Source organism: Talpa europaea (assembly GCF_964194135.1).
Source record: "Talpa europaea genome assembly, chromosome: 1".
In the NCBI taxonomy this organism is placed as follows: Eukaryota; Metazoa; Chordata; class Mammalia; order Eulipotyphla; family Talpidae; genus Talpa; species Talpa europaea.
Genome location: NC_140073.1, coordinates 93,978,407 through 94,004,449, shown reverse-complemented (window position 1 = coordinate 94,004,449; position 26,043 = coordinate 93,978,407). Strand labels below are relative to the sequence as shown.

General features: G+C 39.7%; 1 protein-coding gene across 1 annotated transcript in view; it reads left to right on the top strand.

Moving 5' to 3' along the window:
- Window positions 1-16,374: 16,374 nt before the first annotated feature.
- The window catches only part of NEB (nebulin), a gene marked incomplete at both ends in the record, with an annotated part of 193,074 nt that continues 183,405 nt past the window's right edge, over window positions 16,375-26,043 (top strand). Inside the window, 7 exons of the mRNA XM_084236383.1 lie at window positions 16,375-16,410; window positions 19,707-19,748; window positions 21,362-21,565; window positions 23,702-23,809; window positions 24,267-24,371; window positions 24,990-25,094; window positions 25,285-25,389. Coding sequence (XP_084092509.1) covers window positions 16,375-16,410; window positions 19,707-19,748; window positions 21,362-21,565; window positions 23,702-23,809; window positions 24,267-24,371; window positions 24,990-25,094; window positions 25,285-25,389 — 705 coding nt within the window. The remainder of the gene's footprint in view (window positions 16,411-19,706; window positions 19,749-21,361; window positions 21,566-23,701; window positions 23,810-24,266; window positions 24,372-24,989; window positions 25,095-25,284; window positions 25,390-26,043) is intronic.

The window sequence follows — 26,043 nt, the reverse complement described above, 5'->3', positions numbered from 1 at the left end:
TTACAAGGGAAAGAGGAAATGAGGAAATGTACAACACAGGGAGAAAAGAGGGAAATAAAGTCTTAAATGTGTCCTACCCGTTCTGCCAACCTGGAATCCCAATGGCACGCTGAGAGCTGGCAGCGAGCCAAGAGCTGTGAAACCAAGGGAGAGAGCCAAGGCGCACATGTCTGGTTTTATACCAACCCTAGCAGCTTAACTCCGCCCTCAGGTCTCAGCAACCCTCCCTTTGGTGATGATGGGATTTGTCATTTCCAGTGTCTTGATGGCTTTGGTCTGGAGTGGGGCTGGCGTCCACAAAGCCTGTATGGAATTAGCTCAAGACATCCTTTCCCCCTAACAACTGCAGCACGAGTTCAATCCCCAGCCAGGGAGCTAACCCACATGGCACAGCAGACCGCTCCTGTCTCGCCTGCTGCTCCCCTCAGCAGTGTATTTCAGTGAGTCTGCCTGTTCTCTTCCCTGCTCTGTCTCTGGTGAATCCTCTCACTCTCTGCCCCTACACTTCTGGCCTACAACCCAAGTCTTGTATGCATAAATAAATAAATCATTTAAAAAATGCATATTTCAGCATTAAAAAAAAAGAACCGCACACACCCAACCACATCATCTGAACCCTAGCATACATACCTAAGTACAGCTGGCCTACTGTGGGTAAGCGAATTGGTCAGGCTTTTACACAGCTGGCCTCTCTGGCTACCACCTGCGGCCTTGACTGTGTTAATGCAGGAGGCCTTTGGGAGCATGGGCAAGGGGACCGTGTGCCTGATGGCGGGCACCTGGAGTATTATGTGCGCATGCTTGAGTGGGCGCACCTGAGCCAAGAGACTGAGGCTATAAGGACAGTGTCACATAGGATGGCTGTGGTGGAGAATGGCTACGAGAGGAAGAGACCACGAGAGTACACCAGAGAGAGCCCAAAGAGAAAACGGTACAGATCCTGCCAGGGGCAGGAGACCCACCAGCCACCTGGCACTCCAACCTTACTGCCTTGCCAGCCTGAGGGCTTGCCCCACAACAATGGGCTTAGAAAGAACATTGAAGTCTGGAAAAGCCACTGAGGGCTCTGGACTCTCCTTTGCCCATCTGACTGAAGCCACAGGGAGCATGCCTTCTGCCTTGCTGGCACTACACCACACCTACTCTAAGGTATATCGGGGCCTTCAGATAATGTCACATACCCAGAGTCGCAGACATGCTCATGAGAAGTACCACATAGGGGTTAAGAATTAGGGCCCTACCTGGTTTTGAATCCCATCTCTGACCCCTCCAGGTTTGTAACTTTGGGCAAGGTCTGCTGCCTCAGTTTCCACTTATGTAAAATGGGGAGGTTATCATAGTATTTTACTTGTGCCGGTTAAGAGGACAGAATGAAATGATGCATGTTAAACTCTTAGATTAGGGCTTGGCTTGGCAAGTAATTATCTGTCTCTCATTGTGAGTTAATTGTTCTTAAATGTAGTTATTTTAGCCAGATCCCCTCCATTTTGCAGCAGAAAACACCCCTAGACTAAAAATTAGGAATAAATGGAATTAAACTCTAACCACTGAATTTCATTCCCTCCTCAGGACTGTTAACATGAAATGGCATTCCCTTTCTAGGATTCATTGTTAAATCACCAAATTTCACCCCTTATTTCCTCCTTATGATTAACCATAAACTGGTTTCACCTACACTCATGAGAACATGGAAAATTGATTATGTTACATCACTAACAAAATTTTGTCTCTGAGCTGATTGTGGCATCAGACATTAACACCTGCTAATTACTGAGAAAACACCCTGCTGGGAAAATCCAACACCTTGACTCCTGTCACCCTGACTGCCTGTACCTCCTCAGACATGGTAATGTGTAGCCCTGCCCTGGCATTCCTTTACTCCTTACACAATCCCAGCCTCCTGTCATTTGGTGAGCTGGCTGTTTTGCCTATTCTGCGAACTCCCTTGATGATCATCTCAAAACTTTTTCATGTAAAGGCAGTTCTTGTGATTCAGAGTTGGGCTGTCTGGGGATGAGTGAAAGACCTGGTTTGATTGGTTACATTATCATATTTAACAACAATACCTTATATTAGTCTTGTACCTAGGAATTTTCAAACTTTATTAAAAATGCTTTCCCAGGGCCTCCCCTGGTGCAGGCGGTTGAGCGCAGTGCTGTGAAGCTGTCCGCAGCCTCTGCAGCGCTGATTAGATCCCAGCTGGCCGACGAGGGTCCCAATGTACGGCAGACCTCTCCTGTTGCCGCTGCTCCCCTCAGCAGTGTATTTCGATAGATCTGCCTGTTCTGTTCCCCGCTCTGTCTCTGGTGAATCTTCTCACCCCCGTAACTCTGGCCTGTACCCCGGTTCTTGTATAAATAAATAAATCTTAAAAAAAAAAATGCTTTCCCATTTGAACCTGGTCCTGTGTGATAGACAAGGGACATCTTTATCTCTAGTTTTCAGAGGACAAGTTCATCGCAGTTTAGAGACATAAAACCTGGAGCCGAAGATCCTAATGGCAGAAGGGGCTGGAAGCTCCTGGCTGGGCCCCAAGGGATAAGACCTACCTTGAGAAAAATGATGAAAGTAGAAAAAATATAGTTGGCCCTTCCCTCCTCCTCTTTTTATTGCTGTAGCAACTTGCCTTAGGCCACAGATTCCTTCCAAGACTATATTGCCTTGAAGGGTTGTTCTCCACAAGCCTATTGATGTTTAAGGGAGCGCTGAAGAGACTTTAAGATCCTCAAGAACAAACTCTCTCATAGAGATATTTCAGGCACTACTTGAGGGAATGGGAGGGGAGGTGGGCTGCGGATACTCGTGTTTGCAGTCCAGGAAAAGTTAAGCAGGCAGAAGCCCAGTGACAAATGGCTTTGCGCAAAGATCCCAAGGATCTTATAGTTATGTGAAATGACTGGCAACCATGAAAGCATTTGAAACACTAGAGGGATCTAACACATTTGCATTTTAGACATATAAATCTAGTGATTGACGGAGAAAAATAGGAGGCCTGGAATCAGGCTGCATTGAAAGTTCAGGTGAAAAACATTGATTGGCCTGAATTAAACCAGGGGCAATGGCGAAGGAGAAAAGAGGTTATGTGAGAGATTTTAGAGTTTAGAGGTAGTGCTGAGAGTTAAAGTTGATTGAATATAGGAAATGATAGGCAATTGAAATTGATGGTTTTGACAGTCAGATTAAGGGTGACAGAAAACACTTTCTAGAACAGGATTTCTCAAATGTTATTGTGCATTGCAATCACTTGGAGGGTTTGTTAAAATAGATTGAGGTGTTAAAAAACAAAATCCACAAATTTAGAGCTCTAATTGGTTTTATTCAGTCGTTCTTGAATCAGCCAGCATTCTGTCTAGATACTGTTAGGAATTACACAAAATGGAGGGTATTTATAGATAGGAAGAGGGTGGGACAGTATTTAGCAAAGGAGAGATTATTTTAGGTGAAACCACCTTCCCTCAGGAAAGGTAGGAGATTATCTCACTGTGTTGATTAGGAATCTCCCATCACTTAGAATTACACTTTTGGGGAAGGTTGAAACTGCAATTAGGTGTTTCACAGGGAAAGCAGAGCAAGTAAGCCACACACAAACTGGGATCAGTGTAAAGCAAAATTATCTCCAGCAAGGCAGGAAGGAGCTCAGTTTTTCATGTAGACCCCTGACAGTCATTGTTGAGCTTGGTATCTGCTGACGGGGGTGGTTTGCTAACTCCTTGGTACACTTCTGGTCTGCAGCTTGCTGGGCAGTGCAGTTTCCTTTAGTCCTGAGGAAAAGAGTCTCAGCCATAGAGAGGCAGATTTGGCTTTGGAAGTGGTGGCGTATATTTAAAGGTCCAAGGAAGAGACTGTCCCCTTGTAGAGCACCAGCTGGGGTTATCCGCTACAATAAGGGCACCTGATAAGTCTCCTGCTCTGGGTCTGTGGGTGGCATGGCAACAACCAGTTCAAGTCCACTCTGTGCATCTGAAGGAAGAGAAAGTCAGGTGAACTGAGGTAGGGTAAAGGGAGGGATTTTTTTTTTTTTAGTTCTTTAAGGATGCCAGATATTTAACAAACTTTAGGGATAATGTTCTTTAGAGTTAATATGCCTCTTTATCTTTGGAACTGTTCTTTGCTTATCACAAGAAGTAGAAATTCTATACTGCTAATAGGTTTAGGATTTTGTTTTGAATATTCATGTGACACTAACATTAGTAGTTTATTATCCCATAGTTTTTTACTATTTTCTTTCTGAAAATATCATGACTTACGCTTTTCTTTATTCTTCTTTGAAAGTCACCTTTTAAAGGTATCTAAATTAGATTTACATTTTACTTTTGGTCCCTCCCAGAGTCTGAGCTTTGATTCACATTTAGATTCATATGTCTTTTGTCACCATTCAGAGTTAAGCAAAATGACAAAGAAACCAATTATTTCTGCTACTTGTTAAGTTCCTGGGATGACTGAATGAGGCAAAAAAATGTTGCCAATAAGAAATGCATTTAAGAAATGCACTTTCAAGTACTTTTATTGCTTTCAAACAGTGCCAGAGGAGACAGAAATAGGAATATTGTAGGTAAAAAGTCATTAACCCCAGAGCTTTCTGGGATAGCTGTAAGGTGCCTTAAAATTACTTCTCGGTTGTTGTCCTGTCCAGAGGAATTGCTCAGTAAGTACTGGTTAGCATTAAAGTTATTTTTGAAGATAAAATTTAGGGCTATCATATCTGTTAAAGAAAAAAATGCCACTGCTTTATAATGTGATGGTTTATAGTATAAAATGTTTTTTCTTGGAGGTCCAAAAATTGTCTTGTTTGAAAGTTCAGCTACAAATTCGTCCTGAGAACCAAACTGTGGAACATCTATTTATGGAGTATTAGCTGTGGTGTCTGTCACTCGACAGCCCAAGGGGCAAAGGAGAGGTCAAGTTCTAAAGTGAACTTCACGCTTGGGAAGATTATTTCATGCAATGACAGAGCTGAAAGGGTCATAGAGCTCACTCATTTCACAGATGAGGAAAATGAGTCCCAAAGTAGTGGTGTGATTTCCAAGAGGAACACACTTACCTGTAAATTAAATGGCATGCAGCTTAGAGATGAAGTGGATGGTAAACTAATTCTCTCTTCCCAGCCTTGGGTGGCAGCTGTTTTCACTTGTCCATCTGAAGGATTTGGGTTTGGACCAAGGCAGTTGGAGTTGCCACTCTGGATAAGTGTTAAGGTCGACATTCATAAATTATATTCTATGGGAAAAAAATTAACTGATGTTACTTAAGGTATTGTTCTGTGCTTGTGTAAGTACTTTAAGAAGCATAAGCAATGCCAGTGGTTGTCAGACATGCAAGATGAAACAAAGGAAACCAGTAGGTTTCTTTTTCAGTCTCTGTTTCTTGGAGTCATTACAATGAATGTTCCTGCAGATTTCATAGCCGGTTATGAAACAGCATTTCCCACACTTGTTGACAATGGTAGCTTCTTCTCAAGAATCAGCTAATGAGTCTTAAGAACTCAAACTGGGAGAGGCCAGTCCCTTGTTTATTTATGAGGAAAGGAAGCCAAAGAGGTTACTTGGGACCAGCCTTCCATTTGGGAAAAGTTTAACCAGGTGCAAAGTCCACTCTAGGGAGCTATCTATCAAATGATAATTCCAGGGTATACCAAGTAGGCTTTGTTTTGATTCTAAAATAATCTTTAATTCCAGGTCCATAGTACCATTCTTTCCCTTCCCCAAGGGTATGTTCAAGTCACTAAAAAATGATAAAAATGACCCAGTTTTTCAGTGACTTCCACATCACCTGTGTTCAATAGGTCAGTTAGGCTGCACATTTCACGATGAACTGTATTTCCTAAATCAGCCTACATTCCAGGCAAGTTCCTGGGGCAAAACTGCACTTAGGAACCAATAGGATAGTAGTTGTCTACTGTTTCGCTTCCCATATTTGCTATATTGTCCAACATCCTAACTTTCAATGCTATGTGACTGAGAGTGAAAACTTATTGCTGACAAACTCTCTCCTCTTCACTTTCTTCCATGGAAAACAACCTGTTCTTTTCCTGGTGATGATGACCAAAAGATGAGTGAGATATTATTTCAAACTCTGTCAAGTGAGTTAGGCATTTTCAGACTGTTGACTACCATGTGTAAACCTAAAAACAATTTAATCAGTTTTAAAAAGAACCACTTCATAAATGCTATCCCAGGAAAATTTAGGTGTGTTGGTGTGGCATATATAGCACCTCATAAAATGCCACCTCCATCACCTAGGCTTCTCTGTGACAGCTTCCTCCCCCAAGACCAGCTCATAAGAAAACTACACCCAAAGAAGGAGATCCAATAATTCCAAAACACTGGGGAAAAAACAAACAAACATGTAAACCAATGGCACATCAATAAAAAAAATAAAAAAATATTCATGAACACAGAAAGGCATATTCAGTTTCAACAATAGTTGCTTGAGCTAAAGGCATCTTTTGTTGTGAAGTCTGTGGGTGCTTCTACATTCATATTTACACATACATATATAGATAAATACCAGTAATGAGTAATTTTAAAAATGGCCTTATTTTCAACAACAGTGTAAGGTCTTCAATATTCAACCTAGTGTTCAGAAAAACATTATCCTGGGCAAAAATACACACAAATACAATTTGTGTGTGAGGGATGAGAATTGGAGGTACTACCTATGAAGTTAGTTCACAAGTCACAAGAAAATCAGCTTTCCTATTTATCTTTATATCTTACTTTGGAAACTCATTGGAGGTTAACAATTACCTGGCTTCCCCCCCTCCCCTTTTTCTGAGATCTATTTGCAGTCTAGTTGGAGCAATAGTTTGTTGGGGCTACTGCAAGGGGAGACAACTGTCTCAGGAGGACTCCTTACCTCAGAAACCACCCAATGTAAAACCTTTCTTTTTTTTTTTTTTAAAGATTTGTTTTATACAAGAGCTGGGGGTATAGGCCAGAGTGTCACGCAGGTAAGAGGATTCACCAGAGACAGAGCAGGAAGCAGAACAGGCAGACGGACCGAAAGCACTGCTGAGGGGAGCAGTGGGTGGGATAGGAGAGGTGCTGATGGGAGCAGCGGGAGAGACAGGAGAGGTCTGCCTCTCCATGTGGGATTCTCCCTGGCCAGCCAGGAATCGAACTGGTGCTGCAGAGGCTGCCGACAGCTTCACAGGGCTGCGTTCAACCCGCTGTGCCACTAGGGAGGCCCCCAAAACCTTTCAAAGTGATATTAGAGAGGTTAGAAGCAACTTGCATGGGTTTTATGATAAGCAATTCCCTTTTATGGTTCCAGGGAATCTCGATCAAAGGCATATAAAGCGTGGCCTGTGATTGACCGAAAGAGGAAGTTTTTGGACACAGATCTGCCTCATGATTCGGAAGAGTTGTTTCAGGATCTCAGTCAACTTCAAGAGGCTTAGTTAGTTGAGGCACAAGTTCCTAATGATGTATAGTTTGCCCCAGATTTTCAGTCTGATAACTTTTCACTTTATGACCCAGTTCTGACCAAGTCAAAAATTGCCCAGGCTCTCCTCTGAAGCCTGACACATAGTCCAGCAGCCAGGAGCAGGCTCTCGGTAATAACTATAGAGAAAGTGCCTCTACAGCTATCGTGCCTAAGATAGGAAGCCTCCCTCTGGATTCAAGCCATTAACCCCCTGTCATTCACCCATCAAAATTCCCTATCTCCCAAACTTCAGACAACTTTGCCCACCTCAGCACACACCCCCTGCAGTGGGCCCTGTCCAAGGGGTGGGTCCTGCGCCTGCCCTTGCCTCTCATTCACTTCCAGAAGACAGCAGCAAACCTTTGCAGGCCCTGGCCACTACATCAGCCACTGCAAATGCCAAAGGTGAGGTCTGAACAGAGATTTCAGAAACAACTATCTAAATCCTGTGAAGCTGTGCGCAGACTCTGCAGTGCTGGTTCGATCCTGGCTGGCTGCGGAGCTACCCACATGGCGAGCAGACCTCTCCTGTCTCCCCCGATGCTCCCCTCAACAGTGCATTTCGGTCAATCTGCCTGTTCTGGTCCCTGCTCTGTCTCTGGTAAATCCTCTCATCCTCCCACACATCTGGCCTGTACCCCAGTTCTTGTTCTTTTAAAAATAAAATCTTTAAAAAAAAAAAAAATCAGGGTATTTTTTACCTTCCACATAACAGGCAGCCCATACTTTGAAATGCTATTTTCCACCATTGTTACATTAACAAACAATAGAAGGCGTTGCATTTACAACAATGCATGGGTTTTGTGGCTATGGGCACTTAAACAATGTAAAGAGGGCTTAACAGGGGAGTTGCTGTTCTGCCTCTCTCAGTGTTGGAGTCTCTTCACCCTCTCTGCCTGCCTACGTATGCAGTCCCCTGTTTCATCATTAAAGGCTTGCAAAATCTACTGAAGGCTCCAGATTTTCTTTTCATTTGCAGGAACTGACAATGAACCTACCTGGGCTGGGATGGTTGCCCAACATCATGGAGAATATATGCAAAGCAATATTCAGGTTAGTACCCACAAATGGGGAAAGTGTGTGAAACTCTGTGACTTACTAAATGCCTTTACGAGGAAGGGTTCAGATTTGTGAAATTTACTGAGATTGCAACTCCCTAGAATAATAGGTGAGCTAAATTGGGAGGCTCTAACATGAAGGCTTACAAATATATCAAAATCGGGAGAGCTCTCCTAGCTCAATCTGAGTTATTCCCCTTTGGTCTAAAAAGAAAGGGAAGAAGCCAGAACACCTATAACCCACTCCACGGTTCTCAAATAATAAATTATTGCTATTTTGAATGGGAACCTTCTGGTCATGTCACCAAATAGAACAAGACCCCTTTTTCTTCCCAGGCACAGGCTCTATGGATGGCTTTGATTTTAAGAGAAGGGTGATTAACACTGTTGACAGTATTTTGTTTTGCTTTGATTTGCTGGATTATTTTGTTTTGGTGGTTATTTTAGAAAAAGTTTATAAACTATATTTTATAGTTTTGGTATTTGAAGAAAAAAAAGAAAAACTTTTGGTAACTGCACTATGTCCTTTGGACAGGGTGGTGCAACTTAATGATACCATAATGTAAGGTTTTTAGGCCTAGTCTCCCAGCCAGGAATGGATCCCAGGCTTTGGTGGCAGCGCCGAGCCCCAGTCACTGGACCACCACCAGTTGGTGTCTCACGAACTGCAGCAGGAACTTTGCAGATGCTCAGGCAAGCAAGGGAAAAGAGGCAGATTTGTTTAGAGAAAGAAAAAGTTTATTAGGTAGAAAAGGAACAGGAATAAAGTGGGATTCCTAGGCCTGTGGAACCAGGCCAGGGAGGGGCGAGGAAGCCAAAGAGGAGTGGTGCCTCAGGGAATATACACATTCTTTCCCTAATTACTCTAAAGTTCCACAGGTCTCTTTGTGATTGGTTAGTTCTCAGTGGTCTTGTTCACTGCCTAAATGTCTCTGTGCCCAGAACTAAGTCTCTGTGTCCCAGTCCTTATCTTAGAGTCCTTTTTCTTTATCGTCCTTGTCCAGGAATGTCTATTGCCTCTAGTCCTGGAGTGTTTGATTAATCCCCATTGGAATTTGTTGCCCTTATCTCTGGAGCCTTCCTTAACTCTCCAGTAGTCCGTGCACTGCCCCTGAAGCTGCCTAACTATCCCAAACTTGCCCTAGGACTCATTAAGATGGTGCAGCTTGAAAGGGGTTTTGCTGGGAGTTTCCCCTTAGCCATGTATAAGCCCACTTTATTGCCTGCTTTGTTTCTGCACCAGACAGCCTGATGACACATTTGCATCTGCATTCTACATTGTGGAGGTATACAGGGCCACTGAACACACCGCTTAGATTCCAGGTGTATAGTTCCTGTGTTCTCTAACATGCCTCTCTGGAAAACATGTGTACATAACCATGTCGTATCCATTTGGTGGGTCACTTGGTGGGATTCTTCCCCTGACCTGGCTGATTATGGTTTCAATTTCATCAATTTGCTTTGTTCTACATTTTCTTTTATTCTGGGATATGATTTTGCTTATGATTCAATAGGGTTCAAGACTTACATGTGATGCTGACAGGTGAAAACATGCTAGCATTTTAGTTTCCTGCCACCATTTTTTAAAAAAGTTTTTTCTGATAGCTGTATTATGTTGGAAAAGCTTTAAACAACCAACCTAAAGCTATGTGAAAGTGGACCTCAAAGTAGAGGACAAGTTATTAGAAAGTGGAAGTACCTTGCTGCCTACTATTGATAGAATCCCGTGCTCCCCAGGAAACAGCACATTAAGAATGCCTGTGCTGGATGGTGCTGACTCTGTGAGGGTGACACTTGTTTTGAATTGTTTTCTGTTAATGGAGCACTCCATAATCTCAATCTGCCCCCCCTTATGCCCGGCAACACATTTGTGAAGAAGTTCATGGGGACAAGAAGTACATTTTATAGCAATGGAGACATAAGATTTTCCTCTATTGAAAGCTAATTAGCCCACAAAGGTATTGAACCTACAGCTTAGGCCTTAATTAACATTGTGCTCTAATCAAGGACTCATTCCAAACCATTTTTATAGCTTTCTAACCTACACATATTCTATACATAGATGCATATTTTACCTCCAACTGGCTTGAGATTTATTTGTTGTGAATGCTGTATAGGATTTGGTATTCCTTTCTCTATTTACCCTAGTTTGGGTTCTGTTTTGATGGATATGTGCTGTCCTAGCAAGTATGAAAATACTTTCTTAGCCACAACTAAGGTTCCATACTAATATAGATTTATATTCTTACCTGCATATCCTGTGCTGTAACTCATGGCCTGTGCTCTCAGGGCACAAAGGACTGTGGCATCACCATTGCATTCCCATTGGACTCATGCACCTCCTACATGGTTTGGGGGTCTTTATGTTTTGGTTTTGCTTTTCCAGAGTGTGGAAAGTCTACAGCACAGAAAGGCTTTTACTTACCAGTTGCTTTGAAAACCTTTCCTCTGCACAGGGCAATATGCATCCTGCCAAACTGTGTTATGTTTGTACTGTGTACCAGAAAGAAGTTTGCTTTTAGTTAAAAGAAAAAAATTCTGATAATTTATAACAATTGAATTGTTTGTGGTTAGTAGATTGAAAGAACAATTTGGGGCTAGGCTATGGAGAGGGAGAATAGAAGCAAAACATTGAAAACCTTGTCTGAGAGCCATTTCATGCCTTGATCAAGAGACAGGCTGCTTCGAAGTCATAACTCCATACAGGAAAATCTAATGAAAGAGTTCACTTGAATGATAATTCTACATCCCAGTCTTACAAGAAATTAGGGATAGGAGAAGAGAAACCTAAACATGGGTGAGGGGCTAATTTAACTTTTTTTAAGATTTATTTTTTAATTTATTTATGCATATAAGAACTGGGGTATAGGCCAGAGGTGCGGGGGATGAGAGGATTCACCAGAGACAGTGGGGGGCAGAACAGACAGATGTACTGAAACACACTGCTGAGGGGAGCAGCGGGCAAGGCAAGAGAGGTCTGCTGTGCCATGTGGGTTGCTCCCTGGCTGGCCAGGGATCAAACTCAAGCTGTAGTGGCTGGTGATAGCTTGATAGTGCTAAGACTTAGCCCCTGCACCACCAGGGAGGCCCAGGGTAATTTAACTTTAAAAAATCTCCCTCTTCCATGTTTATGTATTTTACATGGGGGTTTAATTTTAGGGAACATTAGTAGGAGGAAGTAGGCGTATATAGAAGGATAAGTGGGCAACATTGGTGGAATTTACTGTATTCAACATGGATTTTGGAAAGCAGATAACACTTGGGAGGTTTGATAATTAAGAAAACTCTAGTCCATACTAATGTAAATTTGTATTCTTACCTACATATTCTGTGGTGTTATTGAATCTGCATATTTCACAAATGAATATACTTAATTGTATGTAATGTAATATGTATTTCTGATGTACTTTATTAATGTCTGATTACATTGACTTAAAACCCTATACTACATAGAAGAGAACAGAGATCTAAGAATGTCAAAACATACCATTTTCTATTGCTTAGCTAGGTTTGCAGCATCCTCCATAGCATAGTTTCTAATTTATTGTTGTCTATTACTTCCCTACATAGCCCTTACTTGATCTAAACAAGGTTAATCTTTGTTCCCCAAACACACTTTCCCGCCTTTATGCAGCTGCTCATACTATCCACTGATTCTGGAATGGTCTTCCCCCTCTTATTTCCAACTTAGGGTTCTAGCCAAAATTAACTTAAATGCTGTGTCTTTGTTTGGATTCCAGATGGCAAATTGTGCACATGTCCCTTGGTCATAATGAACAGATATAATTAGTTAAGAAGATGCTCAATTTTATTTACTATCATATTAATCATGGACATGTAACCCGTGGCTAAAGCCAAAAGACTGTTACAGGTGGTGCCCCCTGGAGGGGGTCATAGGTGAAGATAGGATAGTCCCAGGGAAAGTGCTAAAAAGTGGGGTGGAGCGACTGATAAAATATGTAAGTGACTGCAGAAGGGGGCACGGGGTTATTCAGCATTTTGGAATTCAGCATGAGGGGCCAGTGGATTTGGGCCCCCACCATGCTGATTTTCTAGAAGACTGTTGTGGGCCTCTGAAGGTGGGGACTTCCAGCAGCCAACCAGAGAGAGAAAGAGTTCAGAGGCTTTGCAAGTAGCCGAGTTATTGAAATTTTTCCAGTTTTGCTGCTGTTGCAGCCTGGCAGAGAAAGCAGAGCCAGTCATCTTACTGAGCTGCGTGAGTGTGGCCATTTATTGGGTGATTTGACTGCTGTAGCTGCTGTTTTGAGTGTTACTTGTCTGATGTTGTGCTGGAGCATGTAGGCAGTTCATGGGGCATCTCCTGTTGTGTCTTCTGCTATCTTCGTGAGTTGGAACTTGGCCTATAATCAGGCTGCTGTGTGTCCGTAGTGGCAGCAAGACACCATCTTGGACATGTGGCCTATTGTTTGCGAGAAGAGCACTGCATCCTCAGTGGCAGGAAGGTGCCATTTTAAAGATTATTTATGCATACGAGAACTGGGGTACAGGCCAGAGTTGTGGTAGAGGTGGTGGTGAGAGGATTCACCAGAGACAGAGTGGGGAACAGAACAGGCAGATTGACTGAAATACACTGCTGAGGGGAGCAGCGGGCGAGTCTGGAGAGGTCTGCTGCACCATGTGGGTAGCTCCCTGGCCGGGGATTGAACTTATACTGCAGTGGCTGCGGATAACTTCATAGGTTGCATCTTAACCCCTTGCACCACCAGGGAGGCCTGAAGATGCCATTTTAACTGCTTTTGTTTAGGATTGAAAAACACTGGACAAAGCTTTGGGTGAGGTTAACAGCCATTTGTGGCGTCAGTAACTCTTTGTTTTTTCCTGGTTTGTTAAATAAATCCCTTTGTTGTTCTCTGAGCCTGAGTAGTCTTCCAATTGTGCACGCAGGTGAAGAACTGAGACATGCCTCCCTGGGGGCGCAAGGGGAGCACCATTGTACTGTGAAGCTATCTGCATCCTCTGCAGCAATCTCCTGGCTGGCCAGGGAGCTACCCACATGGAACAGCAGATCCTGTCTCGCCCTCTGCTCCCCTCAGCAGTGTATTTCAGTCAGTCTGCCTGTTTTGTTCCAGGCAAGTTACAGGTATTGATATAAAAGAAATAGAAAAAAAAAAAAAGATCCAGAAAACATCAGGCTAGCAAAAGTAATATTGAAAATGTGATAAAAGGATGTGATGGGTGAAAATTCTTGATGGTGACAGTAGATAAGAAGTCCACAGAGTATAATTAGAGAAATTTGGCCTTAAAATTCCCCTATTACTACACCAGGGTATCCCAATATCTTATTCACTATTTCTCCTTCCTCAGCAAGTTAGAAATACAGTCTTCCTCAGGACAATTAGAAATACGTCTGTCTCTGGTGAATCCTCTCACCTCCACACCTCTGGCCTGTACCCCAGTTCTTGTATGCATAAATAAATAAATCTTTAAAAAAAAAAGAACTCAGACAGTGACCAGTAAACTATTTGGGCAGTGCCCTTGGCCAGTTTTTGTGCCCCTTGCTGTTCTGTATCAGAGAAGGGAAAAGTACACGTTTGAAAATGTGAGATTACTTTCTAACATTGAACTAAAACAGAAGGAATTACAGTATGTTTGGCCTTAAATCCATGTCAAAGTAAGGGTGACCCACAGGGTTTTGCCTTACTATAGTGGGTTGGAGAGAGATTAAATAAGTGGAAACTTTTCAGGTAGAAAACTGTTTGGTAATTTTAATAAAATAATGTCTTATATTCTGACTGGCTTAATAGAGCAGTAACTTCTAGTAATTTAATTTCCATTTTATTTGCTCTTACTGTTTAGAGATTGAACCCTGCATTCACTGGTTGTGCCTGTATCCACACTTTGCTTTGAGGAACCATCTAAATAAATAGAAAATCAGTCAGCCAGTTACATATGAGAAAGACTGTATTTCTAATTGTCCTGAGGGAGACTGTATTCCTAACTTGCTGAGGAAGGAGAAATAATGAATATGATACTGAGATACCCCCCTAGTGTAGTAATAGGGAAATTTTAAGGCCTAATTTCTCTAATTATACCCTGTGGACTTCTTATCTAGATTCACCATCAAGAATTTTCACCTATCGCATCCTTTTATCGCATTTTTCAAAATTACTTTTGCTAGCCTGATGTTTTCTGGATCTTTTTTTTTTCTATTTCTCTTATATCAATACCTGTAACTTGCCAATAGCTCACCTGCTGTGCTGCAGGAGTGTGAGTATATTTATCTCCATGAAGACTGTCAAATGTCAAGAAGAAAGCAGTTAAAGAAGGATCAAAGCCCTCAAAGTCATGCTTATTTTCTCCTAAATTTTTTGCATGAATTTGGTATTAAACAGGGTGACAGTTAACAAGAGATTAAACCTAAATTTGAACCCCACATACTAGAAGTTAGATAAAATTCCATTACATTCAAATAGGTCTAAGCAAGCAATTTGTTACCCTTTATACTTTAGTGGAACTGATGAACAGGTGGTTTTCAGATCACTTAATATATTTAGCTTCTGAAATTTGAGCAACTGAAGATGTGATTGGCTGCTCTTGCCACATGATAATTCAGAGCCCAGGCACCACACTGGCTCTTGTCTGGGGTTCTCGGGAGGGAAGAGTTGGGAGAGGCTTTGCTGCTGAGGAAATTGATTTGATAGATTGAAGGTAAGGTCAGTTTATGACTTTTTCAGTGATTTCTTTCAGGAGATGTTCCCTTGAAGTATTTCCCAAAAATTTGGGTCAAAACTAGAGAAATTAGGCATGAAAATGTGACTAAGAACTCTGTAACCCTGTGGCCCTACTCAGGCCCTACTAATATTGGATGCGTAGTGTGTGATTGCTAAGTCCTACACTAACCAGTACATTGTTTGGCTGAATTGGTTCACATTATATTTTTTCTCTTTGATTTTTTTTTCTAAATATGTTATTACTAAAAAGGAATCTATGTTCCGTGTTCCTATAATTATCCTGTTCTGCTGGGCTTCATTTGCCTCAGAAGGAGTGGCAGTTTCGCTAGCTTAACAAAACCAGCCCTGTGGGTGTTGGTTTACAAGGCAAATATCTTAGGGCGAATGGACAGCTGCTTCGAGTCATCATCCACTTATGTCAAGAGAGTCCCACTCTCTGGCATCGAATGAGGAGGCTTTGGGAGACCCGTTCATTAGTTTCTGAATTAGTAACTTAGGCCAGAGATCATCTTTTATGTCCTTTAATGCTTTAAAATTTGCTATTTTTCAGGTTTGAACAAGAGCTACAGAAGCGAAAGAGAAAAATCCACACTAACCGATGGTGTTTGGAAAGCAAATAACTGCATTGCCTTGAGGTTTCTATTTTTCTTTAAAAATATATTGGCAGATTTATATTTATATTTTCTAATGTGAAGCGTAAGATATACTGCACACAGTGTATTAGAGCAGCATGGAGACCTGAGACAGCCTTCAAAATTCTGGTGCCACGGGGAAGAAGTCTAACTTCTTCTGAAAGTCAAACCGACCTTCTTTTCACTAAAATTTTTGCTTGAAAATGTTTTTCTCTAAGTATTTAGAAATTTAAATAAATATTCTGTTCCTTTGAATCCAAACCTTCTCATTCCCTTACCCTACTTCCTTTTGCAATTTTAACTGAATTGATCACATAGCTAGAAATAACCACACTCAGCATGTTACTGAGGGAATGAAAAGATGTTTGAGCTTCCAGATTTTTAGACCTGTCTGTAAATGTCTTATCTCATTTATCCTGCAAAAATATATGATTATGGAAAATGGATTAGTTTTAAATTTGTGTTTATAATGTTATAAGACGCTTTCAGTCCTGGGGGTAGATACTAATGTATTTTCATTTGTCTGGACTATAAAAAGTTTGTAGGTGCTTCTACTACTCTGGGAAAATGGCAGATGACGAAGAATATGAGGAGGTGATAGAGGTAAGATGGAAAAAAAGAAAACAACTCTGACAGCAAAGTATTTTATGTAGTGACAATCAAAGCTGTGTAGGTGAATTAATCATTTGAAAAATACATTGTCTATTATAACTTCACAAAGAATCGTCATTAAAGCATAAGAGAGGTATATTTTATGTTCAGTTTCACTCTAATTATGTGGGATTTGGAACTGAAAAGAAATATCACTGTTTCCTACTTTTGCTTTTCTTTAAATTCTAAAAAAAAAAAGTGTAAAAGCAGATTCTAATTTGTCTTCTAAAACTACCTTCTTCCCCACTCCTCAGTCTCCCAAGATCTAGGGGACAGAGAAGATGAAAAGATAGTTCTGAAAACTGAACTTTGCTTCTTAGTGTCTGCATAGCAATAGAGAAAAAGTTGTCTTTTTGCTTCAGCTACCTAATTATCTATAGGGATCTTGTGTAGATAAAAGTTCAGAATTTTACATATATTCACATATATTGCATACATAATTTCACATATATTGCATATGTGAGATTCTATATATCTATGTACACACATGCGCACACATGTACAAAAATAAACTCAGAGTGCTCACAAGTGACAGCTGGAGCCACACATTCCCAACTCCATATATTAACCCAAGGGAACAAGAGTAGCTTTGGCTTTTGAATTTTGAAAAAGAACAAAGACCACAGTGGGCACTGAAAATTTTCCTCCAGATTTTTGGTGGACATCTGACTTATTTTACAAAGCAGTTAATTCTTTATTTTATAAAATTTTACTTTTATGATGTTAAGATTTTTTTCTCTACCAATGCTTGCCTTTAGATTCAACATTATAGAAATAAAATCTAAATGCTTGGAGGCTATAAGCCGTGTGAATATATTGTCATTGAATAGAAAATGCTTAATGATTGCCAATTAATGATCATGAGCTAAACGTACGAAACTCTCCAAGTGTATAAGACACTTGGAGGCAGTTTTGAAAATCTGTGGGTTTTATTAATAGCTACCCAGAACCAAATTCCAGATGAAAGTTCAACAATTGCCTTTAAAAGATTATTTTAATGACCGTTCTTTATTTAGATGAGGAAAACATTTTAATCTGCAAATAAAGTTTACCTTTATTACAGAAGAATATGAAAAACAACCCACCAGTCAGAAAGAAGCTTATACAATGTAACATCCAACTCTCTGACTTAAATGCAAAAAACTACATCTTTATGTTCAATGTCACCACTAGTGTACAACTTACATATGTCCTTAGCGGTCAGAATAATCACTATCAAACTCCCACACAATTATAAAATGTGCCTTCGTAATTCCTGATGGTAATACCAGGAACAATTTTTAGCCTCCAACTTAAATATCCTTTATCTTCATTAAAAAATGGTGCTCATAGGTCATTGGAAATTGTCCTTAGTGCATGGTCTGATTGATTTACTAGATGTCATAAAAATGGAGGGTGCTATTTTTAGGCCTCCCCTCATTGCCATTTTGTTCCCATTACTGCATCTGGGACTGACCAGCAGGTGCTAAACCAGTCGACATCCTGCCAGTGAATGTTGAACCAAGGTCTCTCTGACCTCAGAAAAGATGCCACGAGAATGGAGCAATGGCAGATTCTAGAAAATGGTCAGGAAAGTTACAAAACCAAATAGGAACTGCTTTAAAAATGTATATCCTAGGGATCTTGGACATCTAAATAAAATTGTACTATCATTTTCAAACAAATTTGGAAATAAAGGAGAAACAGCAAAGATGTGCTATTTAATTAGTGGTACAACTAAAAAAAAAAAAACCTTTTGCACATAAGTGAATGTCAGCTATTTAGATAACGTTACCTTTTTTGTAAGCTTGTTTCTAAAATATATTTACTGGTGGCAAGAGCATGGCAAAAGTAAAATTGAATGGCTACCAAAGAGTTGCTTTTGCTTAGTTACAAAGAAAATCCAAAATAGTTGTGAATCATTCATTTTAGTTTAGTATATTGTCTCAGGTAACTGACGTTTTGTGTCACCAGAGGGAGGTTTTGTGTGAATCAGCATCAAACAGCATTTTCTAAAGTGTCCAAATCATATTGTGCAATGGAGGCACAAGCAAGTATGAGAGTAATTCTCTGTCCTGTAAGAGACTGTGATTTCTGTCACAATGTGTAAAGGCATGTAGACAGAATTAGATTTTAAATGTGAAAAACAGGAGAGAAGCAAAGAAATAGCAAGAGAGAGGGAGATTAGGCAAGTTTTATACTAATTTTACTGCAGGTGAAATAGAGCATGTAGCCTTGACCATGACTAAATAATTTGATGAGACTCCATTGAATCAAGAGCAGAAGAAAAAAGGCCACTGAGGGAAATTTTGCATCTGAGTTTCTCCTTCTCTCTGAGGAGATACAAAAATGAAGCATAAAATGTTATACGTTTTGCTTATTGAGACGATGAGCCAAGTATTTCATTTTTATCCCTTTCCTTGTATGCCTTGGCCTAAACCTGCCTTTCCTTCTGTTCATCCAGCTTTGCTGGGTGAGGTTGGGGGTAGGATTCCTCTTTTCTTACGTATCTGAAACAAAATGTCAGCCAGTTCTTATCCAGGTCTATTTATTGTGGGTGATGTCAGAAGTAGAACAAGAGTAGGTTGACTTCAGATCCATCTTGCAGGCACCTAGGAGCTATCAGTGGCAAATTGCATCCTAATTTCACCGTATTTTGTGATGAGGAATTTTTTTCATTTTTGACTTCACCTCTTGGTATTTGTAAATTTTCACGAGAACACCCCCTTTGGGATCACCACACTACTGGAAGGGATTCACTCATTCCAGATAGTAATCAGGTATATGGGAAACTGAGATGTGATTATGCTTTTGGATATTATTTCCACGATACACTCCATTTAAAACTTTCACACTAATGGTTTTTTTTTTTTTTTTACTCAGCAAACAGTAAGCTTTATCACATTTCCTCTCTTTCCAACCCATGCACTCAAAATAATGTTATTACAGTCTTCCCCCAGCAGATTCTACCATGGGTACCACAAGAAAAAAATTTTACTTGCCCCAAGTAAAATAGCTTTCCTTGATTAATAAGTAGTCTTAGACACATTTCTTATCACTCTCTTCTCTTTAGGGCATATGCTTTAGTTTGAGGGTTTCACTAAGTTAAAAGGGGTTCCAAAACATAAACAGGTTCTCTCAACTATTTCTTCCCACAGTTATTGCAAACCAACCAATTTAGTGAAATAACCCAAGTGTTTCAGCTGAGGCTCAGGAGAGGTGATTTCTGCTTTGGTTCTCATGGTATTATCTTTGTGCTCTATTTACAGTATTATACAGAAGAGACAATCTATGAGGAGGTGCCGGGAGAGGTAAGGCCCAGCCAATACCACATGCACTTCACACTCATTAAATCAGGAAGAACCTTCACCTCTCTTGGGGCCACAGAGTTTGTAAAAGGGAGAATCTAAGGAAAGATCAACCAACCACCTATGTTTATCCAACAGCTGGTTGTATAAGAATGAATACTATTTTTGACAGGTTATAATACCATTTTTGCTAAACAACATATTCCAGATGGCTGGGATGATTTCCTTATTGGAAATGTGGTATTTTGGTGTAGGTGATGCTAATTACAGTAATGTCCAAGGCAGTTGGCACTCTGCAACTAAGGCATAGCCTTGGATTTGTGATTCACATAGGGACCAGCAGTTTTACTGTGCAGAGATGCAACTTGTGGGGCGCCATCTCTGCCAAGAGGAATGTTGCCTCCAAGTTTTTGTCCCTGATGATGATGCAATGAAATGCTACTTAGATTTTAGCAAATTAGGAATTCTGAAAGATAAGTATCCCAGTTTGGAACTTCGTTTTTTCCAAGGTGAAATCTTTTTGTCATGCTTCAGGTTCTTGATATGCATGACTAATCCCTGAAGCCTCCTTAGTGAGCCTGTGACAGCATGAAAACTAACAACTGCAGATGCTGTGAATTGGTTAGTTTCTCATGGTGAACAATACATTTATAACAAGCAGAAAGCATCTTAGTAGAAATGATCTGACAACACTAGGGGGAGTTGTCCTAGATGTGCAGTGTCCTTAGGTTTCTCTTTCATAATTGATGCCAGAACTCTATTTTGGTATAGATAGTAGCTATAAAGGAAATTATGGTATGAGCTGGACTGAAGGCTTGGCTGCTTGTCTTCTTTTCTTGCATACAGTATTTTTAACCTTGGACTGGACCCAAACATTGGGCCTTAGTTTCTTTCACCATTGGCTGCTATAAGAAACAGTAATTTACCACCTACCGATACATAGGTCTGTTGTGAGGATAATTACCTCATTATGTTGTCATTACTATTCTAGTCCACCTAAGCATTTATTAGTGTAAATGGCACTCCAGTTTGCATTAATTAACTGACTAAGCCAAGAGAATGATATTCACTTATAATATTTATGTGATTTATTTTTTTAAAGTTCATTATTCTTTGTCTGATACTACAAAGGAGAATGCCTAAATACCTTCAGGACAAGAAACAAACTTTTTCTTAGACTTGTATAAAAGTTAATATGAAAGTCAAGAACTTGAGCTTTATTTGTCTTAATCTTTCATTCTCTGTTCCAAAGTTTGCTTTTACTTTATGCAGACAATTTAAGATTTTTAAATGTTTAAGATATTGTAATTTCTTATTTCTATCCTACCTTAGAGTGTTTGAGTTCCTTTCTGCAAATGGATTTTTAAGGCAATAATGCAAATTAATAAGCCAACCTTTTACTATGTGAAATCTCAATTGATCAGCATCCAGAATCATGTAACTTAATGTGCCTTCATATGCATAGCGTATTGTGATTTCTACTTTGGCGTATTTTAGATATGGAGAAGTAACCCCACTAATAGCAGTCTGACTTGAAGTCAGAAAAATGTATATCAAGATCCTGAATCACAGTTTTTACTTTTGTAACAATGTTAAACTACATGTCAAATTTTCAGACAATAACAGAAATCTATGAAACTACTACAACAAGGACAACATCTGACTATGAGCAATCGGAACCTTCCAAACCAGCACTGGCACAGCCAGAACCCGCAAAGCCGGTGGAGAGGAAAAAGGTGATCCGGAAGAAGGTGGACCCTTCAAAGTTCATGACCCCCTACATTGCACACAGTCAGAAAATGCAGGATCTTTTTAGCACAGTAAGTTTCTTTTTAAAAAATTTTTTAGAAAATTTATTTATTTATTCATAAAAGAACTGGGGTATAGGCCAAAGGTGTGGGGGGTGAGAGGATTTACCAGAGACAGAGCGGAGAGCAGAACAGGCACACTGAGTGAAATACACTGCTGAAGGGAGCAGTGGGTGAGACAGGAGAGGTCTGTTGTGCCACGTGGTTTGCTCCCTGGGCGGGCTGCAGTTGCTGTGGATAGCTTCATAGGTTGTGTCTTAACCCCTTCCACCACCAGGGAGGCCCACGGCATGGTAAGTTTCTAATGCAACTTTTGATAACTTGGATTTATTATAGAGAAATTCCTGTTCTCAACTGATGCTTTTGATTGCTGGCTAGATTTTGTTTCTCAATCTGTATGAGACAAAACTTACTTTGCAAAATATATAAGTTCTTTTGACTCTTGAAATTTCTTTTCATGTAATTCATTTGTTCCTTTGCAACATCAGGATAAGTGTCCTTATTGAAATGATTCCTAAAAAATTAGCATAAGGCCAATCATAAACCATTTACTGGTACTTGATCACTATCTGTTAGCCAATTTAGAATAATGCAATTATAAATGTAGATTTGTTTGAAATCAGTTCATGGAAGCTTATTAACATCTATTTAAACTGTCTGAACAAGAAACCTTCTCAGTAGACTAGCTTGCAGTTTGAAAAAAGGTGCCTTCTAAGAGATGTATTATGAAGAACATGCAGTTTAGAAGTAGCATCAGACTAAGAATTCATTTGAAATCGAGGATTAGAATGTCAAATGTACTCTAAAATAGTGGGTTTTTTTTGACTGTGGCTACAGATTGGAATCTCCTGGGAGCTTTCAAACTGCTGATGTCTGGGTCTGGCTGCCTCAGTCCAAGTCCAGGGTTCAGGTCTTTACAGAAAAATATTTTTTTTTTACATTTTTAAAATTTTATATATTTTTTACAGAAAGACTTTTAAAGGTCACATGGGAGATTCCAATGTACAGCCAGGTTGAAAAGTACTTCTGATGGTCCCTAGACCTCAAAGGCATGTACATGTCTGTAAGTTATACTGACTAGGAGCAGACTGAGACCCATTTGAATGCAGCTAACTTGCTGATAGTCTGTGGTTGGCCAAGGTCTCACTAGGTGACCTGATTATTTTTTCTCTGGAGGCTTAGAAAAAATGACAAGTATCTGAAGGAAATGTTGCATAAGGTAGAACTAGTATTCTGTTGTTGGTCATTAAGTATTCATTTTTGGTTAAGTGTTAGCTCTTAGGGGCTACTTGGTAAATTTCTAGCTTAGATTCTTAAATTATGTAGAACTTGGGTTTCTAAGATTAGATTTTGCAATAAAAAATTACCTTGACTCCTTTAGAACTGCTATATTAAGCAAATACAGGCTTTTTGGGGAGGGGGTCAATTTATTGCTACAAAAATCTCATGAATTCAGACATTAATGCCCCAGAATTTTGGGTAATCTGAAGAAAATGTTGGGAAATGTTTATAGTATTTTTAAAGGGGTTAGTAATAAATCAGTAATTTAATTTAGATTGTTGACTGCACCATTCAAGAGTACTCGTGAAGCATTAGTAATGATAAATTACATACATTATAGTTAAAGCTAGAACTTGTATTTTAGTAGAAACAATAAGATTGAATGTCTTTTCAAAATATTCTATAATTCACACTTTTTGTTAATTCAGTTGGTGTCTCAGATATCCAAAGAACTGAAATTTAGCTACAATTTCTGAATTAAAAATTTTTGCAATGTATTAACAATAAAATCTTTTCAGAATTGGCTCAGCTTCTATTTTTATTTTCTAAAATTATTAGATTCAGGCTTTTTATGTGTACTTTCAGACAATAAAGACTTTGAGAGAGTCATTTTAGGTCATTTCCAAGACAATAGTCTGTAATAAAATTTCAACTGTCTCCAGTACTGAGCCATGTTTATGAAGAACAACGAACAAATCTATTTTAATTTTTGCTGAGAGTCAGGGTAGAGAACAAAAAGAAAACTATTATAACTGATAATTGTTATAACTGGTAGGGTTTTTAACTATCAGATGGGTTGAGTACACTGCCTGGAATTTCTACTGCTGTCTTTTAAGGTTTTAGGTTAACATCTGATGTTCTTTTCAGAATAAATACAAAGAGAACTATGAGAAAGCAAAAGGACAGCCAACTGCCATCACCACTGATACCCCAGAACTTCGCAGGATCAAGAAAGTACAGGATCAACTCAGTGAGGTGGGCTGTTTGCTAAAATAAGGGAGAAGGACATTTCAAAAGTATGCCTACCACTTGGAAGTGAGGGCTCTAAATAGGCATAAAGAAAATAATGGTTGAATTACTGTGAGGAGTCTAGAAATCTAGAGGAAGACATAAATTCTGTTGCTCTAAATGTGAACCCAAAGAAACTTCAAAAAGCTTGACTTGACAATTTAACTTAAGAGGCGATGTGAGCTGGAAGTTCCAGCTGACAGTGACTCCACAATGAAGGGAGGGTGAAACTCAGCCAGGAATGCACACAAGAGGTAAATGCAATGCCCTTTACATCTCTGAAGATCAGTTTTCTATCTAAATGCAGAAACTTGAGGGATGTAGACATAGAGCAGTTGATTCAATGTTCTTGGGCATAAGATATTTCTAAAATACTCACATATTCATGCCTGTCACGAACGCTAATTGTGCATTATTTCTGCAGGTTAAGTATCGAATGGATGGTGATGTTGCTAAAACTATCTGTCACGTAGATGAAAAAGCAAAGGACATTGAACATGCAAAGAAAGTGTCGCAGCAAGTCAGCAAGGTAGGGTCATGATATGAATGGTGAAGGTACTAAATAGCATGTGTAATATGTACTAATAATGTGTAATATTTAGGCCACCAAAGTAGCATGTGAGGCAAAAACTGGTCAGGCCTGATTCTGCTAAGTAGTTCCACTTGAGTCCATAGGCATTGTGAGCTCTAATGCCCATGTAAATGATTCATGAGTCTCTTATTTATTTTTAAAATAAATTTTGGCCTTGTTTTTAACAAGCAACCTCTAAATTTCTAATGTAAGCTACTGATTAAAAATTAGAAAAAATATAACAAAACATGTAAGTCAAAAGAAATACACCTATCCTCTAAATTCAACCAATGATGGATAGGTTACAATCTTTGAAAAGACTCTATAGAGAAGTAGAATCATGATTTACTTTTAAAAATTAGACTTTTAAAGTAAAAACTTACAACTTGGGATGTTGATGGGTTTAACATTTCCACAGCTGATGCCAGTAACACATCAGCACATCATCAGTCTCCATGCAAGGGCATGTGGAGTATGAAAGATGCTTCATACTTCAGCATTTTCCTTTGCTTTCTAAGTCCTCATGTCCTTGAGGAAAGACATCAAGCCATGGATTTTCTGCTTTTTTCTGTCTAGGTTTTATACAAGCAGAACTGGGAAGACACCAAGGATAAGTACCTGCTTCCCCCTGATGCCCCTGAGCTTGTCCAGGCCGTCAAGAACACAGCCATGTTCAGCAAGGTAAGTGTAGACCTTCTGCTGCCCTTTGGGCATTCCTGGATATCACTCTTATTGAAGATCTATTTTGTGATAGTAACTATGCTAAGTACTTCCTGACTCTACATAATTTCAGTAGTATTAATTGCTGGAGGATGATAAAATCAGAGCGTAATCTCATTCTCTCATAACTTTTCACTCTTTTCTGATTTAGAAACTGTACACTGAAGACTGGGAAGCCGACAAAGCCTTGTTTTACCCATATAATGATAGCCCTGAGCTGAGGAGAGTCGCCCAAGCCCAGAAAGCTCTCAGTGATGTAAGTGGGTGCAGTGGGCACCATTTGGGGTGTGCACATTTCCGAATTGGAACTCCTCTAATTACATCTCCTGGCCAAATATTTATTACAATTTTTTTTTTTTAGAAAAAAATGATGAAATAACATTATTGTAGAGGACTACATCTAAGGTCATTATAACTTATGATGTCTGATTTAAAATGGCTTTTATAATTTGAATTAGACATAATTTAGTTCAAGTCCCTCCTTACATACAAGGAAGGAACATGAGTCTGAGGTCATGCAAGTAGTTGGTGGCAGAGCCCAGAAAAAAGCCTGTTCTTGTGACCCTAAGACTAATGTTCTCTTCATTAGAGCATGAGGTTTATATCCCTTGGGCTTCAGTTGAAATTTTTGGGTGACAATAAAATGGGATTAAAAAAAAATCTATTGGAATCATAGCCACCTCCCTAAATCTATTAAGTGAATAAGGTTATGGAAGGATTTTGATTTGCTATCCTAGTCATGAAGTCTGAAAAATTGTGTGTCCCCTTTTTTCTGCATAGGGAACCTGACTCATATGCTTATTGAAATATGTGTGTAAAATATGTGTGTATTGTTATCCCTCAAAGAGCGCTTGCCATTGGATGTGCATAGAGGATATTTCAGACTTAGCAAAAGATTAGCAGTTCCACT